General features: G+C 39.4%; 1 protein-coding gene across 1 annotated transcript in view; it reads right to left on the bottom strand.

Annotated features, from left to right (window-relative positions):
* LOC137982354 (fibroblast growth factor receptor 2-like) overlaps nucleotides 1-17,500 on the bottom strand; it is a 42,044-nt gene that overhangs the window by 4,086 nt on the left and 20,458 nt on the right. Inside the window, exons 6-13 of the mRNA XM_068829453.1 lie at nucleotides 12,898-13,040; nucleotides 12,153-12,395; nucleotides 11,460-11,576; nucleotides 10,685-10,700; nucleotides 10,255-10,294; nucleotides 1,868-2,162; nucleotides 1,096-1,206; nucleotides 652-842 (exon numbers count right to left, since the gene is read on the bottom strand). Coding sequence (XP_068685554.1) covers nucleotides 652-842; nucleotides 1,096-1,206; nucleotides 1,868-2,162; nucleotides 10,255-10,294; nucleotides 10,685-10,700; nucleotides 11,460-11,576; nucleotides 12,153-12,395; nucleotides 12,898-13,040 — 1,156 coding nt within the window. The remainder of the gene's footprint in view (nucleotides 1-651; nucleotides 843-1,095; nucleotides 1,207-1,867; nucleotides 2,163-10,254; nucleotides 10,295-10,684; nucleotides 10,701-11,459; nucleotides 11,577-12,152; nucleotides 12,396-12,897; nucleotides 13,041-17,500) is intronic.

The following is a 17,500-nucleotide window of genomic DNA, read 5'->3' as shown; positions in this document are numbered from 1 at the left end:
TGCTACAAAGACGGTCAACATGATCATCCATACCATCCATACTGCCTTAACGCCGCACGGCGCTGTTGGGGCCCAGCAGATGAAGCAGCCTCACGTACGAGCCCACGCCAGCCGTCGCGGCAGCCTGGTAGCCTAACGGACCCATGCGATATGTGCTCAGTGCGTTAGTAGAAGCTATAGCAATGTATTCCCATCAACAACTTTGAGTACGAAAAAACGACAGCGGACATTTTTAAATTCCGAGAAGCGACTTGAGACCCGCTCCCTTACCTGCTGGGTCACTTATTTGAACAGTTCGAAATTAATGTGTGCATGAGTGATGTTTTGGAAATTCCGTCTCTCAAAAATCGACGAGCCTTTACCGGGGTCAGATTACAGAACTGTCAAAACTTCTAACCTATCTACTAATTTTGAGTTATACGAACACAACATGTAAGTTTGTTTATAATACACTGAACAATACTTTCTTCACGCTTGATCCTCTTTTTCCACTGTCTTCGTTAATTTCCTTCAAGACTTTTTGTTTTGAATTTTGCAAGTGGCAAAATGACCGTCAACCAATTTTAATAATAGAGATAACCTAATCTTTTATAATAGAAGAAAGATACGATAGAGAAATTTCTTGTATTCAGTTTCCATTCGACAACTTGCCTTCCTTGAAGACAAGTAAGCCATGCCATCAGCTATTTGCCAAGAGATATTCATTAACTGCAATGAACTCAGACTTGTTTGCGGCTTAACATCCGGGTCTTTGAAGTAAGTGTCTTTAAATCCACGGCTCTTTCTCAGGTAACCCAGGAGATCGCCATACGGGACATATTCAATAAGAACAAGTACGGGATCTTGGAAGAGAAAAAATTTCATACAAAGAAAAATACCAGTTAATACATGATTGCTATCTCTTTAACAGCAAATAATTGTGACCGTTATCGCGACAAAGCCGACCACGTTTCCAAGGACATTAAAAGACAAGTCTGCTGTAGAAATACAACCCCCCCCCCCCACCACCCCTCGCCCCCATGAGAAAAATTCATCCTCATCCCAGTGGTATAACTTGTAGCCTTCGAAACTTTTTAAGACATTTGTAACTAATACCTGATACAGTGACGCATCCCAGAAGTTTAATGACATGTGGGTGAGGTTTAAGAGTCTTCAACACTTCAAGTTCTGACAACAGGCTCTTCCTTTCCATCTCATGAGAATTTGCTGCATGTTTCAATAAAAGAAGACATTTATCATAGTAAGACAATACGTATGGCTCGATGACGCCGCTGCAGTTACTTTCTTCGATTTTCATCGAGACAATCCAGGTTTCGAAATTTAGCCCCGTTCAGGAGCCCATCCTGGAGCGTGCAACTTCCATACAGCGTCTGTGAAACGGCATTTTCACAAGTAGGTTTTTTTTTAGACTAGCCCTTCCCGCGAATTAGGTCAAAAAAAAAAGTCAGTTACGGTTCGGTGACCCTATGACGTCAGCTCAATTTTTTGTAATTGGTCATCGGGCTCCTGTGGGAGTCTCATTAGCGGGAAATTCAATCTAAAAATAACCTTACTTGTGAAAACGCCGTTGCACAAGTATAGTTAAGTTGCACGCTCCGGGTGATGGGCTCCTGCCCCGTTCTGATGTTTTTCACTTGGTCAAGAAAATATATCTGTCTGTAAATGGATGAGGGGGTTATTCTTGGAAAGACTCGGATCTCATTCTCAGGTCACGAATGTATACTCTTACTTGGCGACTCTATCTGAACCTAAGGTATAATAGGTTTAATCTTCCATTTTTTTAAAAATGCATTTTGGTAAATGGCTTTTTAGGACGGGTAAAGTACGGTAAAGCTCATACATAAGATTAACATGCATTGTTTAATACCTTTAAGCATCTTTATAGCCACGGTTATTGTTCCTGCCATCCATGGTAGTTCTGAAGCTCTTCCTTGTGCAACTTGTCCAAAGGATCCCTGTCCAATCACCTTATCAATCATTACGTACTGCCGCTTGACTTCCCAGGATCGAGTTCCGGGATTAAGCAAAGCATAGTCACTTATCTCCGAGTAAGGGGCACTTTCGCAACTTATTGTGACTTCACGTATTGCCACTTCCTGAAGAGGGCTACTAGTACTGTTAATGCCGTCGGAACCGTTCCTTTCCATTTCAATGCCGTCGTTCTACAGTTAGGAATGAAGACATTCAGTCAACATCTGCAACTGATGTGATGGCTGTGTCCGTGGAGACCCAAAACGCAAGATACATTTATACAAACTAGTAAATTTCTGCAATAAAACTAATTTAATTAGTTTGAAGGCTGCAATGATCAAAATTCATTAAAAAATTAGGAAAAACGCCTCAAGTACGCTCCAACCGCCTTATGTATGCTTCAGCATCCCCATACATCGAGAACAGATTTGCCTGCCACCTACACGTTTCACAATTTAATATGCAGCTGAACTTACAGAAGACACGTTTCACTCCCACATTTTTGCTCTCCCAAGATCCTGACTATACATGACTATGATTCATTTCTTAATCTTTAGCAAACATATGCTTTTTCGCCCCAATAGACACAACATCGAACGACAACGGACGCAACACCGAGGCAGTGACAGAGGCACGGTTATAAATTGAACTCTTCAAGATCAGAGTCCTGCTCGTGTCTAATGTAGCTCCACAGTTGTTTTTCTTATATCCCTCATCGGTAAAGCCGGATACGTCCAGCGCCCGACCATTTCAGGTTGATCACGTTCTTGGGATTTCTTGGTCCAGGAGTAGCTGTGACGTTAACATTAGCAAGGTTCGACTGCACATATTTTACGACCAAGCTTTTAAATTCACTGGCAGTCCAATACTTTCTATCTCTCTTTCTTTATCATTTGCCACCATCTAGATATGTCAGTCTGGATATTTTTTTCTTCAGTTTTGCAACGTCAGACGTTTTTCGTTTCAAAGTGATTATCTCTAAAGATTGATCATCTCAACGCTGCAAGCCTTACGAACAACCTATGCTAAATTCAACATTAATAGATTCTGTGCAGATTGTGTGGACAGAAGGGTGAGACAGTGAATCACATTATCGTTTATAGATGACGAAGATGTATATAGTTTCTCTTTTCGTTTATAAGATTCTATGAATTTACTACTTTTATTTTCTTAACTATATATGCATATATAAGTTTTACAATATTACATCGTAATTTATTAGATTGACCATAGTCAAGGGTTTATCGGATAGCTACATGAGCACCATTGCCCAGGCCCACAGGCCCACAAATGTTGTAAAATCACTCGAGGAGATATCAATAAAGTCTCTCATAATAATAATAATAATAATAATAATAATAATAATAATAATAATAATAATAATAATAATGATGATGATGATGATGATGATGATGATAATAATAATAATAATAAAGAGACACAAAGGTAGGAACTATGCTAGAGAAAATGATAGAAACCAGAGTATGGGAAGTATCAAGAGGATTGCCGTGTTTGTGGTGAGCAAAAAAAAAACATGTACCAATTAATTGACAATCAAACTAAATGGAATACAGAGAAGTGGGAAAGAGGACACGTGGTGGAGAACAGTATTGCAAAGTTGGTGTGGGGCTTTGAATTCCGTTTACGAAAATCAGCAACAGCCGGACGACCACATTTGACATTAGAGGACAAACATAACAAAATAATTTGGATTTGTGACATGACATGCCCACAAGAACAAAACATTGAAACCAAGGCAAATGCGAAATGAACAAAGTACCAGCACTTAGCCTTTGAAATGAGATAGAGATGCGGTGGACACAAAGTGGTTGTAGTTCCAATTGGTATAGCGTGTCTGTAAGGAGATGTTGATAAAGCAAGGAAAAAAGTTCCACTAATTTTCGAGAATGATGAATTAGGGAAAAAATCGTACTTATGGACAGTGAAACTATACTGAGAAAGTATTTTCAGGACTGATACAACCCGCAAAAAACTAAGATATTTATTATTATTATTATTATTATTATTATTATTATTATTATTATATTTAACCCTTGCAAAAGCAGAAAATGGAGAAGTGCTGAGGCGTAATCGAAGTGCTGAAGCATAATCGGCCAGATATTACCCTAGTGCATAAAGACACACAGAAATGGACACTTATTGACATAGCTGTGCCTGCGGACCAGAACATCACCGGGACTGAAGAGAAGGTTGAAAAGTACCAGGAGCTAGCATTTGAAATCAGAAGGATTCATGGCGCCTTGGAAGTCACAATAATACCTATCGTGATTGGTGCTCTTGGAAGCATATCGAAAGGTGCAAAGACCTGGTTTGGCAAGCTAGATGCTACAATCGGCGACAAAATTAGTTGAGACAGTTGCCAACAGAGCACACTGGCAACGACACATTCATTGTTTGCAAAGAAACTTGCCCAAAAAGTACGTTTCCGAGATACCCCTCCCTCCCCCACCCTAATCAATGTTGTACCGCTGTCGACAAGGCTCGTAGAAAACCTTAAAAACACAACATTGTCCCGGGGGTGCGGGGGAGGGGGCCATTTGCGCACCGAGCTTGAAATCGACTCTAAAGGATAAGAGTGTCTCAACAATTTTGACGCCGATTGTAGATGTACCTGACTTCTTGGAAGTGTACAATTATCGGCCATTCTTGGAACTGCTCACCTGTTGCAGAAAGTGTTGTGCATTACCCAGAAGAACACCCGACAACTGGAGAGATAATAATAATAATAATAATAATAATTTGGGCACTGGGGTAGGACAGGCTAGCTTGAGTCTTATCCTATTTCGGGAATGTGGACACTTCCGCCCACCAGAGTCTGGGGTAACACCTTTGGCAAGTGTTAGTAAGCCCTAAGCCACCCCAGTTAGGGTAACAGCAAAGGGATAGGAGGGACTCTTAGCTTTGGATGGCAACCCTCCTAGGAGAAGGGAACTCCGAGAAACAATCCTCCCTAGCTAGTGGGTGACATAGCAACTCTTCCAAAATGAAGATGAATCATGAAGATAGAGACGTAAACGGCGTAAATGAGACCCAAGCTCCAAGTGAAGGTGTCACGCCCGGCAGGGTGTCTGGGGAGCAGCAGCCAGCACCAGGTCGTTATCCAGCTACTGCTAGAACGATATGGACCAAGGCAGTAAACCAACTAGTCATGAAGTGCGCCATTTATGAGTAATCCTGGTATCAAAGGATACCGAAAACGATTGATTAGCATGTGGAAAGAAACGGAGGATTGGAGACCAGCGAGCAGAGGTTAGCTGATCAAGCAAGAGCATTTAAAGTAAATGTGTGGTTGTCGGAAATGAAGATTGAAGAGCTGAAAAGGGAAGCATTGGTTAACACTGAAGGTGAGGATGTAGATGAAGTGCTTGGACTGCCTGGTGTGACGGTAGAGCGTCAGACAAATGCTGACCGTGGTGAGCAAGATGCATTTGACAAGAGAACTGAAAATGTGACAGCAGATGTGCAGACCGAGCAACAAAGGGCAAAAATTATTGAAGGGCTTTCTAATGAAGAAAAGGACATTTACTGGCGAATTGTGGAAGTAGTCAATAGTCAGGAAAGAAAAGGCTTACCATCATTGCAAAATGCAAATAGGAAGAAACTGCAAGAAGAAGTTAAGAAGGTAAATGGGGTACTGGTAAAAGTTGATGTAGAGGAAATAACTGCTACTAACATGCTCTTCTATGCTGGAGCAGTGGTTGTTACAGAAAGGTTAGGACTGAAGACTGGGAAAAGGTCCCAGAAGCGGGAGCCTTTGTGGAAACAAAGGCTAGAGTCTCAAATCAAAGACATGAGAGCTGACCTAAGCAGAGTGGATACACTCTTAAGAGGGAAAACAATTAAAGAACACCACAAGTGGCGACTAGAACAAAAGTATAAGCTTGCAAAGAATGGCCTCAAGCATGTCTACGAAGATCTCAAACAACGACTCATTGCCAAGTCTAAGAAGCTGTAGAGATATAAGAACAGGAATAAGCAGTTTGTACAGAACAGAATGTTCGAAACGAACCAACGAAGATTCTATGAAGAGCTCGACGGTAACAGTAACAGTTCCCAGGTGACACCTGACCCTGAGGAGGCCAAGCAATATTGGGATGGCATTTGGGGCGAAGAAACAACATATGAGAAGGAAGCAGAGTGGCTACAGAGGTTGAGGGAGGAGATAGAGCCCCTTCAGCAAGACAACATATGTATCAGTGTGGAGACAGTGATGCAATTCCTGAAGAAAGTACCAAACTGGAAAGCACCAGGGCCTGACCTAGTGCAGGGTTTTTGGTTGAAGAATTTCACATCCCAACATATGTGTATTGCAAACAACCTTCAGTCGTGTTTAGATACTGGCATTGTCCCTGACTGGATGACAAAAGGCAGAACGATACTCATCATGAAAGACCCACAAAAAGGTGCAGCAGCAGGAACCTACCGCCCGATAACCTGTCTACCAGTAATATGGAAACTGCTTACTGGAATAATATCTGACAAGCTGTATGAATTCGTTGACACGGGAAATATACTACCTGATGAACAAAAAGGCTGCAGGAAAGGGGCTCAAGGGACCAACGACCAACTGTTCATTGATAAAATGATCTGAAAAGAGAGTAAAGCGAGGAAGAAGATTTTGCCTTAGGGTGGATCGATTATATGAAGGCCTGTGATATGATACCCCACCCATGGATTCTAGAATGCCTTGGCGTTGTGGGCATTGCCCAAGATATTAAGAACCTCAAGTAAAGCTATGATCTTCGCAGTTATGACCGCAATTTTTACAATGCGTAAAGAAGCCTGAAAAGTTCAGGACTTCAACGGGGTTTGAACCCGTGACCTCGCGATTCCGGTGCGACGCTCTAACCAACTGAGCTATGAAGCCACTGACGTTGGGAGCCGTTGAAGTCCTGAATCTTTCAGGCTTCTTTACGCAATTGTAAAAATTGCGGTCATAACTGCGAAGATCATAGCTTCACTTGATTTCATATCCGCAGTTCATATATGGTTCATTTCATATACCATTTCATCATATTAAGAACCTGTTGGCCAACTCTATGAATGGTTGGAAGACAGAACCTATATCAAATGGCCAGAGCCTTGGAAGTGTGGACATAAAAAGAGGTATCTTTCAAGGGGATTCCTTGTCTACACTACTGTTCGTGATAACAATGATCGCTCTCACCCTGCTCCTCAGAAAGTTTGAAGCAAGATACTCTTACGGAAATAATATAAAAATCAACCATCTCCTGTTTATGGATGATTTGAAGTTATATGCGAAACCTCCGAACCAACTAGATTCGCTAATACAGACTGTGAGAATATTCAGCAGCGACATTGGGATGAAATTTGCAATTGAGAAGTGTGCAGTACTGATAATAAAGAGAGGCAAGATGACACCGTCAGAGGGTATCACACTACCTGATGACACAAACATAAGATCGTTAATAGAAGGTGAAGGGTATAAGTACTTAGGAGTACTGGAAGCCGATGTAATGTTACACAGGCAGATGAAAGAAAAGATCAAGAAAGAATATCTACGGCGCGTCAGAAAAGTTGCAGAGACAAAATTAAATGGGGGAAATTTGATCCAGGCAATAAATACGTGGGCAGTGTCATTCATTAGATATGCTGGGGGAATAATTGAATGGACGAAACAAGAGTTAAAGGAGCTAGACCGCAGAACAAGAAAATTGCTAACAATGAACGGAGGCCTGCACCCAAGAGACTGTGTTGCAAGAATCTACGTCCCAAGGAAGCACGGTGGTAGAGGAGTCATATCAGTAGAGGACTGTATAAACCAGGCAAGGTTATCATTGGAAAGGTATGTCCAATCAAGTGAAGAAGAACTGTTGAAAGCAGTTAGGGCAGAGGTTACTGGAAGTCAGGAAACAGCAACCAGTTTTAAAGTAAGAAGAAGGGCTGAAAACACCCAAGAATGGAAAGAAAAGCCACTACATGGACAATTTGTAAGAGAGACTGAAGACCATAGTAATGAGGAAACATGGAGCTGGCTGAAGCTTGGAAGTCTTAAGAGGGAGACAGAAGAACTAATAATTGCTGCACAGGATCAAGCAAAAACGGACAAATTACATTAAAGCAACCATTGACAAATCCCAGATAGATGCTAAATGTAGAATGTGCAGAGACAAAAATGAAACTGTTAGTCACATCGTCAGCGGTTGTTCAAAATTGGCAAAGAAAGAACACAAGAAAAGACATGATAATGTGGCCAGGGCAATTCACTGGGATCTGTCGGGAAAATGCGGGTTCCACCGGAATGATAAATGGTACAATTACGTCCCTGTGAGCGTACTGGAAAACTCCTTTGGGACTTCAGCATACGGACAGTGGCAGTTCCAGAAGACAGTGGAGCAAAAGAAAAGGAGGCCGTGAAGGTTGAAAAGTATCAAAATCTGGCCAGAGAATTAAGTAGAATGTGGGAAGTGAAAACCAAAGTCGTACCAATTGTATTGGGGGCTTTAGGAACAGTGCCCTTGCGATTGAAGGGCAACTTAAAAGGCATAGGAGTAGACACATCAATTATCTTAATCCAGAAGTCTGCATTGCTGGGATCAGCAAGGATACTAAGAAAAGTATTGGAAATGTAAAGGCCAGGAAAAAGAAACGTTTTGGTGTTCCTTGGCAACTTGTTGTTGCCCGACACCACAATTTTACCACCTGTTAAAAACTTAAGCTGAGTAGTACGACTATGAAATAATAATGATAATGATAATGATAATGATAAATATAATAATAGTAAACCAATTAAAGTTACAAATATGGCAACATTTCAACTATTGTAGACTGAAATTATGTTAAAATTGGATTTTTAAAAACACAAAAACGTGCTAAAAATGAAGAATCTTTTCCCTTCTGCCAACAAATATACTTTTGAGAAACTATCGTATATAGCTAGCTCTCTGGAGGGTGTAACTGCACGAATGGAAATGAATCTAATTCATCATACCCGTTGCATTAACATTTACGCGGCAGTCGTCAATAAAGTCAACTTTCTTTTGAAAAGGTGTTCTTGAGCCCCTGACACTTGTATGCACTGATCCTAAATTTTCAAACGACAGGGGTGTTCTGAGCCATGTAAACAACAAAGTGGTAAGGTTTGTCGTCTTTTTGTGAGAGTTTCCCTTCGCGTATAATATAACACAAGGGAGTCGAAATTGCGTACCGCTGCAACGTTTGTGTCAGTTTGATCGCTATTACACTGTTGCTTCGTTCGATGTTTGTTTGTTCTTTGTAGTATTATAATGGATCCACAAAACGTTCAAAGAGTACCTGTCATTAGAAACCATGTCAGGATAAAGCACAACGACGTAATGATGGCCGTTTTAGATCGCGGAAACACAGAACAGGAAAAAAGCATTTCGAGTAAAAGTGAAATTAAGCCCACGTGACGACTACAACGCGCATTTATACCATAATGCAGCTTCTTGACCTTCTTTATCCCATTTTAAGTTTTCTGTAAAGCAGTGATATTATTGGGCTCGCAAAAACACTCAAAAACAAGGAGGTACATCAACCCCCTTTGCAGAGTTAAACTAACTCCACAAAAGTAATTCCTAACATAGAGGTGTTTTAACTCTTCTTGGAGAGTTACATTTACTCTAAGATTACCCGCCAATGGGGGTTATACTAACTCCTCAAAATGACCCCAAAAGAGGAGTTTATTTAACTCCACTCGCAGTTTTAAACTGGAATGTTACATCCACGGAAGAGTTAAATTTTACCCCAGAGGAATTAAATTTAACTCTTATGTAAAGTTACAATAGCCCCTAAAGTTTAACTCCTATTTAAGCTTTAATTTAACTCCCCTACTGGTGAGAGCAACTTTTTGAGGAATTAAATTCATGTATTTCACATATATTTCTTTTCAAACGCCACACAAAACGAGTCGCCCGATGTGAAGGAATCCGAAATCCAGGAAATGTCAACCTTTGGAATCCGGAATCCATCGTACGGAATCCTGAATCCAAAGATTTCGATGGAATCCAGGATTCATTTCGGTAGAGCCAGTGATTTTGGAATCCGGAATCCACAGGCTGGGATCCGGAATCCTGGGCCACCTGCATTCCTTTACATAGGGCGATAACAAGAGGCTAGAGAGAAATCTTTTCGCCTCTAATGGGGCCAATTCAAGACGGCAAGGCTCAAGTATTAGCAATAACTTCAAAACAATATCACGGAGCACTGTCAAAAAAGAAATCTTACTGACTCACGTCACATTTGCATAAAAACAAAATCGTTTTATCTTAAAGAGCTTACAAAATGAGACGATGGTACGACTTCAGGTTCTCCAAGTGGCCTAAAAGGAAAACGTTTTATAATCATTGTAAAATCACTGTTCTTAATACTTTGCTTCAAATGCCTTTTAATCTGGCAGCTAATAAACCAAATACTTTGCCGGATGTGCACGATAACATAAAATTACCAAAACAACTTCTTGAACGCGATATTTCCAATAAGAGTAAAAGTGGGAGGATTGTCAAAGTCAAGGCAGAAATAAATAAATAAATAAATAAACAACAATAAGTAAATAAATGAATAAAGTACATGTACAAATTGTTGAATGGAAGATGCAAAAACCAGAATTGCTTGTTGGAAAAATGGGAGGGGGGGGGGGGGGGGGGCAGATGTCGAGGAAAATATATATAAAACAAAAAAGATACATAAGAAATCAACAACGACTACATACCGATCACGTCCTTGACCTGACAAAGAGAAAAGTATTTTAGTAAAGTTCCTATAAACATGGAAAGCTCTAAAAGAAAACAAAGTTCTGACAAGAACACCAACCATTTTCCCTTGGTGCCTCGTTTACTGAGCACGACATTGGTTGCCCAAAGGAGCCAAAAGGGAAAAAAAACTACATTAAAATGCAATGTTTTGCTTTCGCGTTTTCTAGTTAGTCATGCCGCGTTGGAAAAAGGAATAAACAATTTTTTAAAACACACGTACAGAGGCATAACTGTTTTGTTCATAAAATGCTATTGCTTGTTGGTGTCCATCTATTAAATTCCTCTCAGGGGCACCCGACAAGAATATAGTTCAAAACCGCTTAAACAAAGCATTGTTAAACGTGTCTTAGTATTTAAACGGTAGATATAGGCATATTTTTATCCCCTAAAAATTTTTCATCTGTTCGGATTTCCTAGCTGAAAGTCTAGTGATCCGAAAATAATAGGAATCAAAACTTACCTTTTCGAAACTTTTAGCCGGAAAAAAGGCTCCCAAAAATTCTAGGTGACCTTTTTAGGGCAAAAATCCGTTAAAAATGGGCAATTCTAGCATCTTTTAGATGTTCGAAAATCATAAGACCGGCGAGCAAGCAAGTTCTAAAAAATTCTAGATCTCAAGTCGTCGTCTGAACAGTTACTTTCCGATAAGTGACGTTGGGTGCCCCTGTCCTCTTACCTTACGTTGGTGGTGTGGAGCCATTAGTAAAGAGGAAACACTTTTCTAAAACTTACGTATCTTTCGCCTGATGATGGGGTACACTACAACTGAAAGGACTGTGACTACCAACACTCCAATGACTAACAAATATATCAGATCTTTGCTATCGTTCCTTTTAGGCTCATAAGGAGCTGAAACAAAAAATCAAAAAAAGAAAGTGTCTTTCGTCGTTTAGCTTGTAACTACTTTGCAAAAGTACATTACGGAAGGTTTTATATTCTTCTAAACGGGAAAGATAGAAATTGGAAATGGATTATTAAACTATGGGATTTCAAATAAATGTATTTTCACCGTTTTTTTTTTAAGTGGTTTATTTGTTTACCCTTTGAGGTAATCACTACATAGTTGTATAATTAAGGGAGGAAAGGAAAGGTTTAAAACTAAGATTAGCCTGACGATGACAAACAGTCCGTAGATTCAGCAAAATCTTCGAATTCGCGAAGAGAGAAATCATTTCTGTCAATGCAATCAAAGTAGCTCAGTTGACAGCCATACTCGTCTCTTGAACTTTGACCTGACCTTCGCCAAAACACACCAAGACGCATAAATATGTCCAGCCATACTTCCTATAAAAACCATCAATCTATATCTAAGCAGTAGGTACTAAGAATTTGGCAAAAATGTTTTCAATATCGCGTAACGTCTTCATATAAACACATCTACATATGGTGAGAATCGCATAAGATAAGGTGAGATCTATCACTGACATTTCACAATTATGAAGACATCTTCAGCAGCGGACCTTCCAACAACATTATCAGCAGTACATCTGTAGCCTCCTGCATCTTTCCTTTTAATGCAAGTCAACGGCATGTTGACAACAACATTATAAGATCGTCTTGTCCATGAGATTTTCGGTTTTGGATTCCCATCAGCTTTACAAACCAGCATTACATTATCTCCCTCAGTTACTGTTTGGTTTGCAGAGATTTCAATGATTTTTGGTGAAACTACAATAAAACAGGAAATGGTGTGAAAAAACATACAGGGTAAGTAAAAAATGTATATTTCATCTAAATGTATAGTTCCTCTAGGATCAGAACTTAATGTACAGGTTGGATGTGGCGGTGGTTTCGTAATAAATTCACATAATGGGAAGTCACCCAAACCCAAAATAGATCCCAAAGCATACAGTAATACATAAACTTCTTAAGGCGACGATACTCCATGAAGTACATGCATAGAACCATGAAACTCAGGAACAGCCGTACTTTATCAGAACCCTACGGTCTAATGCTTTGTTTGGGCACCCAACGATTCAACATTGTGACAGTTTAAGCTGTCTGTATTTTGTAATGCATTCTTTTTTTGAAAACACAAAGCACCCGTTCAATATTTTTCACTCTTGATTTCCTCAATGACATGAACAGGTAAATCAAGAAATAATGAGACAGAAATTCTAATACTTTTTGCACGAGGTTTTAAGTCTCATAATTAAAATGAAAGACTTACTTGGATTAACAACCCACTTAGTATCAACTGTGAATGGTCCAAGTTCACCATCAGTTACATCTGCGTAAAGAGGTTGCAGTGGGTCTATCAGGGACCTTGAAAACTGAAGGTCCACAATGGCATCGACTCGAGAAGACCTAAGACTTTAAAGAGGTAAACATTGCTTAGACTTTTGCTTAAAATACGTTACATTGTGTATTGTTTGCTGTGATTTTCACCTAGCAGAAGATAAGAGACTAAAGTAAAACATCTCTTAAAAAATAATAGGTATGCTGCTCTTAGAGAAAGCGTATAACCAGGATTTATAATATTATTTTGAATTTCCTTACGTTTGTCTCTTATGTAAATACCGGTATATTCATTTATTTATTTATTTGTTTTTAATTCAATCCAATGGTAGTTTTAATTCACACAGTGACTTAAAAAAGAAGTACAAGAGTGAAGTAAGAGTTCCACTAATTATCATAGGCATTGGAAATACATTTTGCCGCAGTGAGAGAGTTTCTGCTATTTTCTGTAAACTGTATATGCATGTGTATCTTTGAGATGAATTAAAAGTTATTGTCACTGGGTTGCCAAACCCAGTCGGAATCTGCGTTGCATTTCGTCGTTTTTTTTATATTTTTCCCGTGTCGGTAAAAGACTTGCCTGTCCCTCCCCTGCTTGGTGTCTTTGTGCATAGAGTCTTCTGTACGTATTTTGTTAGGTTTGAGGGGGCTAGGGTAATGCGTGGATTTCTCTGGTGCACACTAGAGGACATTTAATTATTAACCTGGAATGGCGTCGAAAGTCATTGTAACGCGAGTGGCGTTTTAGTACAACTTTAAAGGGGCTAGGTCACGCTATTTTAGGTAATTTTATTTAATTTTGTTAATTATGAGCTCTAAACGTCATATTGGCAGAGCAAGAGTCTTTCATTTGCAAAATCACGGCCACATAACAACTGAGAATGATTTTCCAGCTGTGTAAATGACATTTTGATATGGACTGATATAAATTTGAAAAAAGGTGGGCCGACGTTTTTCAAATTTACCCAAACTCAATCCATTTCAATCCTCTCCAGTTTTGTCCATCCGTGTCCCTTCTTGGCTTCCCTGTGTTTTGTTAGAGTTCTTCTATAGTTTTGAACAGTTATTTTGATATTTTAGTCAATTCTATGACCATTCGATCAGTGCTGAAAATGCCTAAAATAGCGTGACCTAGCCCCTTTACACAAAATATACCCTTATGGAGCTCAAGAATGCAACGTCAATTGGATAAACAACTTAGGCGGTGAAAAATATATCGCTGGAATCTTTAAAGCGAGGAGTAATGGTCTTCGAAAACCATTTCATTTTTCGCCGTTGGGTATCAAGTAAGCTTTGTTTCTAATATTTTACTAACTTGGTATTATATACAATACTGAAGTCAAATGGCAATTCTTTACTTGATTTAACAAACATTGAAGGAATCGAACACCTTGAATGCATCACTGTGTTTACTGAAGTCGCATCTAAGTTGTTTGGCACGTTACATTCATTTTATGACTCAACTCAGCAAAGGTAAAAAAGAATTGAAAATGTGACAGTGAAAAATTATTTGAATGGAAGCTTGTCTTCTCCGTTGGGCTTTACTGATTACGGTCAAGGTTCTTTCGAAAAGGGTTTGATGTGAACTGTCAGAAATTTATTTAATTGCATATGCTTTGTAACACCGATTGTGTGAATCGTTTACACGCACGCAATTGAAATAGGAAGGGTTTTTTCCCTCTCACAGCAAATGTGTTGTTTGTTTCAATAAATGTTTTGCTGGAAAAGATTTCCGTAAAATTTCCACCTTTTGAAAATTCAGGTTGTGTAATTTTCGAGCTTAACGAATTTGCATACCTGGGTTGAAATGTGATACATGAGGATTTTTGTGGTAGTGCTCTGTAAGCAACGGTACATAAGTCACGAAAATAAACAGGTCTGTTAGAAGCGTGCTAGAGTTCCAACAAAATGAGACCCAAAATTGGCAAAAAATTGGGACGCTGATGAATAATAAAGTTGCTGCTATTTCCAAAACGATGGAATTACCTGGTGATAAATAACTTCGTCTTGGAGAGTAAATTTTTGACTTTGCAGAAACAATGGTTAACCTCAAGAGTTGGGCGATTGTGATCTTTGTGTTGAATTCGCACATTTTTTGTCAAACTTTATAACACTTGAAAGTTAAATCAAACTAACAAAAAAAAAAAACCCGGCATCTTGCCATCATTTGACACAGATGCTTCACTTTTTTGCGAGTAAACACGCCGCGGTAACTTGATCACGGCGCCCGCTGAATTCGATGTCACTTTCGATTTTGCGATTTACTCGGTGCAGCCAAAAGTACAATAAAATTCAACTTAGCAAAAATCTCCCAAAATGTTTTTCGCTGATGGTAACTTTTTATATTCGTGGTTCAAAATTAATGTTGTTTTCATGTCGTTGTTACAATATACAATACCAAAACAATATCGTGTACTGTTAGACCTACATATTACGCAAAGACAACTTGAATCTGTTGGAAGACAAAACGAAGCTCAGTTGACAATATGGAAAGCTTACCTGTGTTACTTCAGTACCACACGTAAGCAATGCGTGTCTATTTTTTCTAAAGATAACAAGAATTTCATCTCTTTGACAAATGATTAATAGGCCGGTAGCCGGGTTTTTAACCTCAGAAAAGGATTTGTTTCGTCGTATGAACGTATGAGCCAAAGGGCCTCTGCTGGTACGACTTCTGGGTGACCACTTAAATGGTCTTAATGACCCCCGACTTGAAAAATTGCCTGGAACGCTGCAGTTTAATACCATCCAACTCAGTCCCTTCGTACCACAGGCAACCCAGTGTACGCTCATAGAGCGTCTAGTTTAGTAGACAAATAGTGGTTTGTAACACCGAATCTGTTCTGATGAGAAAAGGGCTACTTACTCTCTGCACATGTATATTTAAGTGTGGTACAAGCCCTAGAATTTCTGACACATCAATGTTCACAAAAATGGTGCCTCAGTTGGAGATGGCTGTAGATATTCTGTGGTCATCTCTGACTGGTACAGAAATTCTGTGGCCATCTCTAATAAGTGACGCAGAATTTTTTGCGGCACCTGTCAGAGATGGCCGCAGAATTTCTGCGGCCCAGTCAAGGATGGCCGCAGAATTCCTGCAGCACTAGTCAAGTTTTTTTATGGAATATATTTAACAAATAGGACAAGCGCCTCTTGGCAGTCTATCTTGGAAAATATCTACTGAACTGTTCGCTACAAAATTTGTTTCTCGGTCTTTTTCTCTGAACTCAAAAAGTGTCCGAATTTATAATTTCTTCAGTCAAAATATACATAAAATACCAACAAAACCAACTTTGGAAAACCACAAATAGTTTGAAAAGCATTACGCGTATTATCCCTTTCAGTCGTACAGAAACCAATAAGAATTGATACCGTGTTCGTATTTGCCGTTTATGGAATAACCTACCACTCACTATCAGGAAGTCATGCGGTATGTCTTGAATAAATTGCAAGAATTTACTGAAGTTTTATCGCAAGAAATTCTACGTTTATTTCTTTCATAATATATTTAAATTATATCTGTTTTTTAAATCTTGAGTATAGTATATCCTTGCCGTAGAGCTCTCGATGCGTTTCGCAGAGAGTAGTACATATCTGAGGGTTGAACTTAACAATGAGACATAACTTTTTCTGTGACTCTGAGTAAGCGTAATCGTAAGCATGAAACTCACAGTCAGAGAAAAAGTTATGTCTTATCTGTTTTTTATCGATATATGTGTACATGTCAAATATGTGATAGAGATTGTATATAACCACTTCAAAAAGACTGACTGTTCATTTTTTTGAATGGGTATGTAATAAACTATTACAATTTTATGTCGTATATAAAATATGAGCGGGAGAGACTTGTATATAATGAATACTAATTAGCCGCGTAGGAGTCTGAATCAAAAGTTAATACAGCTGATTATTAAAGGCCGGAGAACACTAGGCGATAAGTCGCTGCGATCGGTCGCAAGAATTGAAACAAGTTTGAATTCGTGCGACTAATCGCAGGGACGAAATTAGCGAAAGCAACATTGTCGCACCGTGTGTACACTTCCGGTAACAAGTCGCTGCGATAAAACCTAAATGAGCCAATGAGGGAGCGTCATATGGTCAGCCATATTGAATTAGAAAACTAGTTCACGCTCCCCTTCACACGAGATCACTGCGTGTGCACCAAACAGTCGTCGTGTCGCAGCGACTGGTTTTGCAAGGAGTACACACGGAGCAACTTGTGGCAGAGACCTGTCGCAGCGACTTATCGCCTAGTGTGTCCCGGCCTCAATTCGTCAACCCCAATTTGTATAAGCAGGTTCAGATCGAGTTTCAAAAATCGTGCGTGCGTCGGGATAAAAGCCTTAACTGTTATGAATTATTAATTAATTTTACAATGTTTATTACAGTATTCAGGGTGGGCCAATTTCAGGGAATCTTAAATTCTATTTTAGGCTTACCCAAAGGAATTAGATTCTATCATGAACGTAGCGTATTTTTAATATCCGATTAAATAAAATTGATCAAACAAAATCAATAAGTGGCAATGGTACTCG

This window comes from Montipora foliosa, chromosome 13 (assembly GCF_036669935.1).
Source record: "Montipora foliosa isolate CH-2021 chromosome 13, ASM3666993v2, whole genome shotgun sequence".
In the NCBI taxonomy this organism is placed as follows: Eukaryota; Metazoa; Cnidaria; class Anthozoa; order Scleractinia; family Acroporidae; genus Montipora; species Montipora foliosa.
Note: the sequence above shows the minus strand (reverse complement) of the source record. Positions and strands in the feature narration are given on the sequence as shown.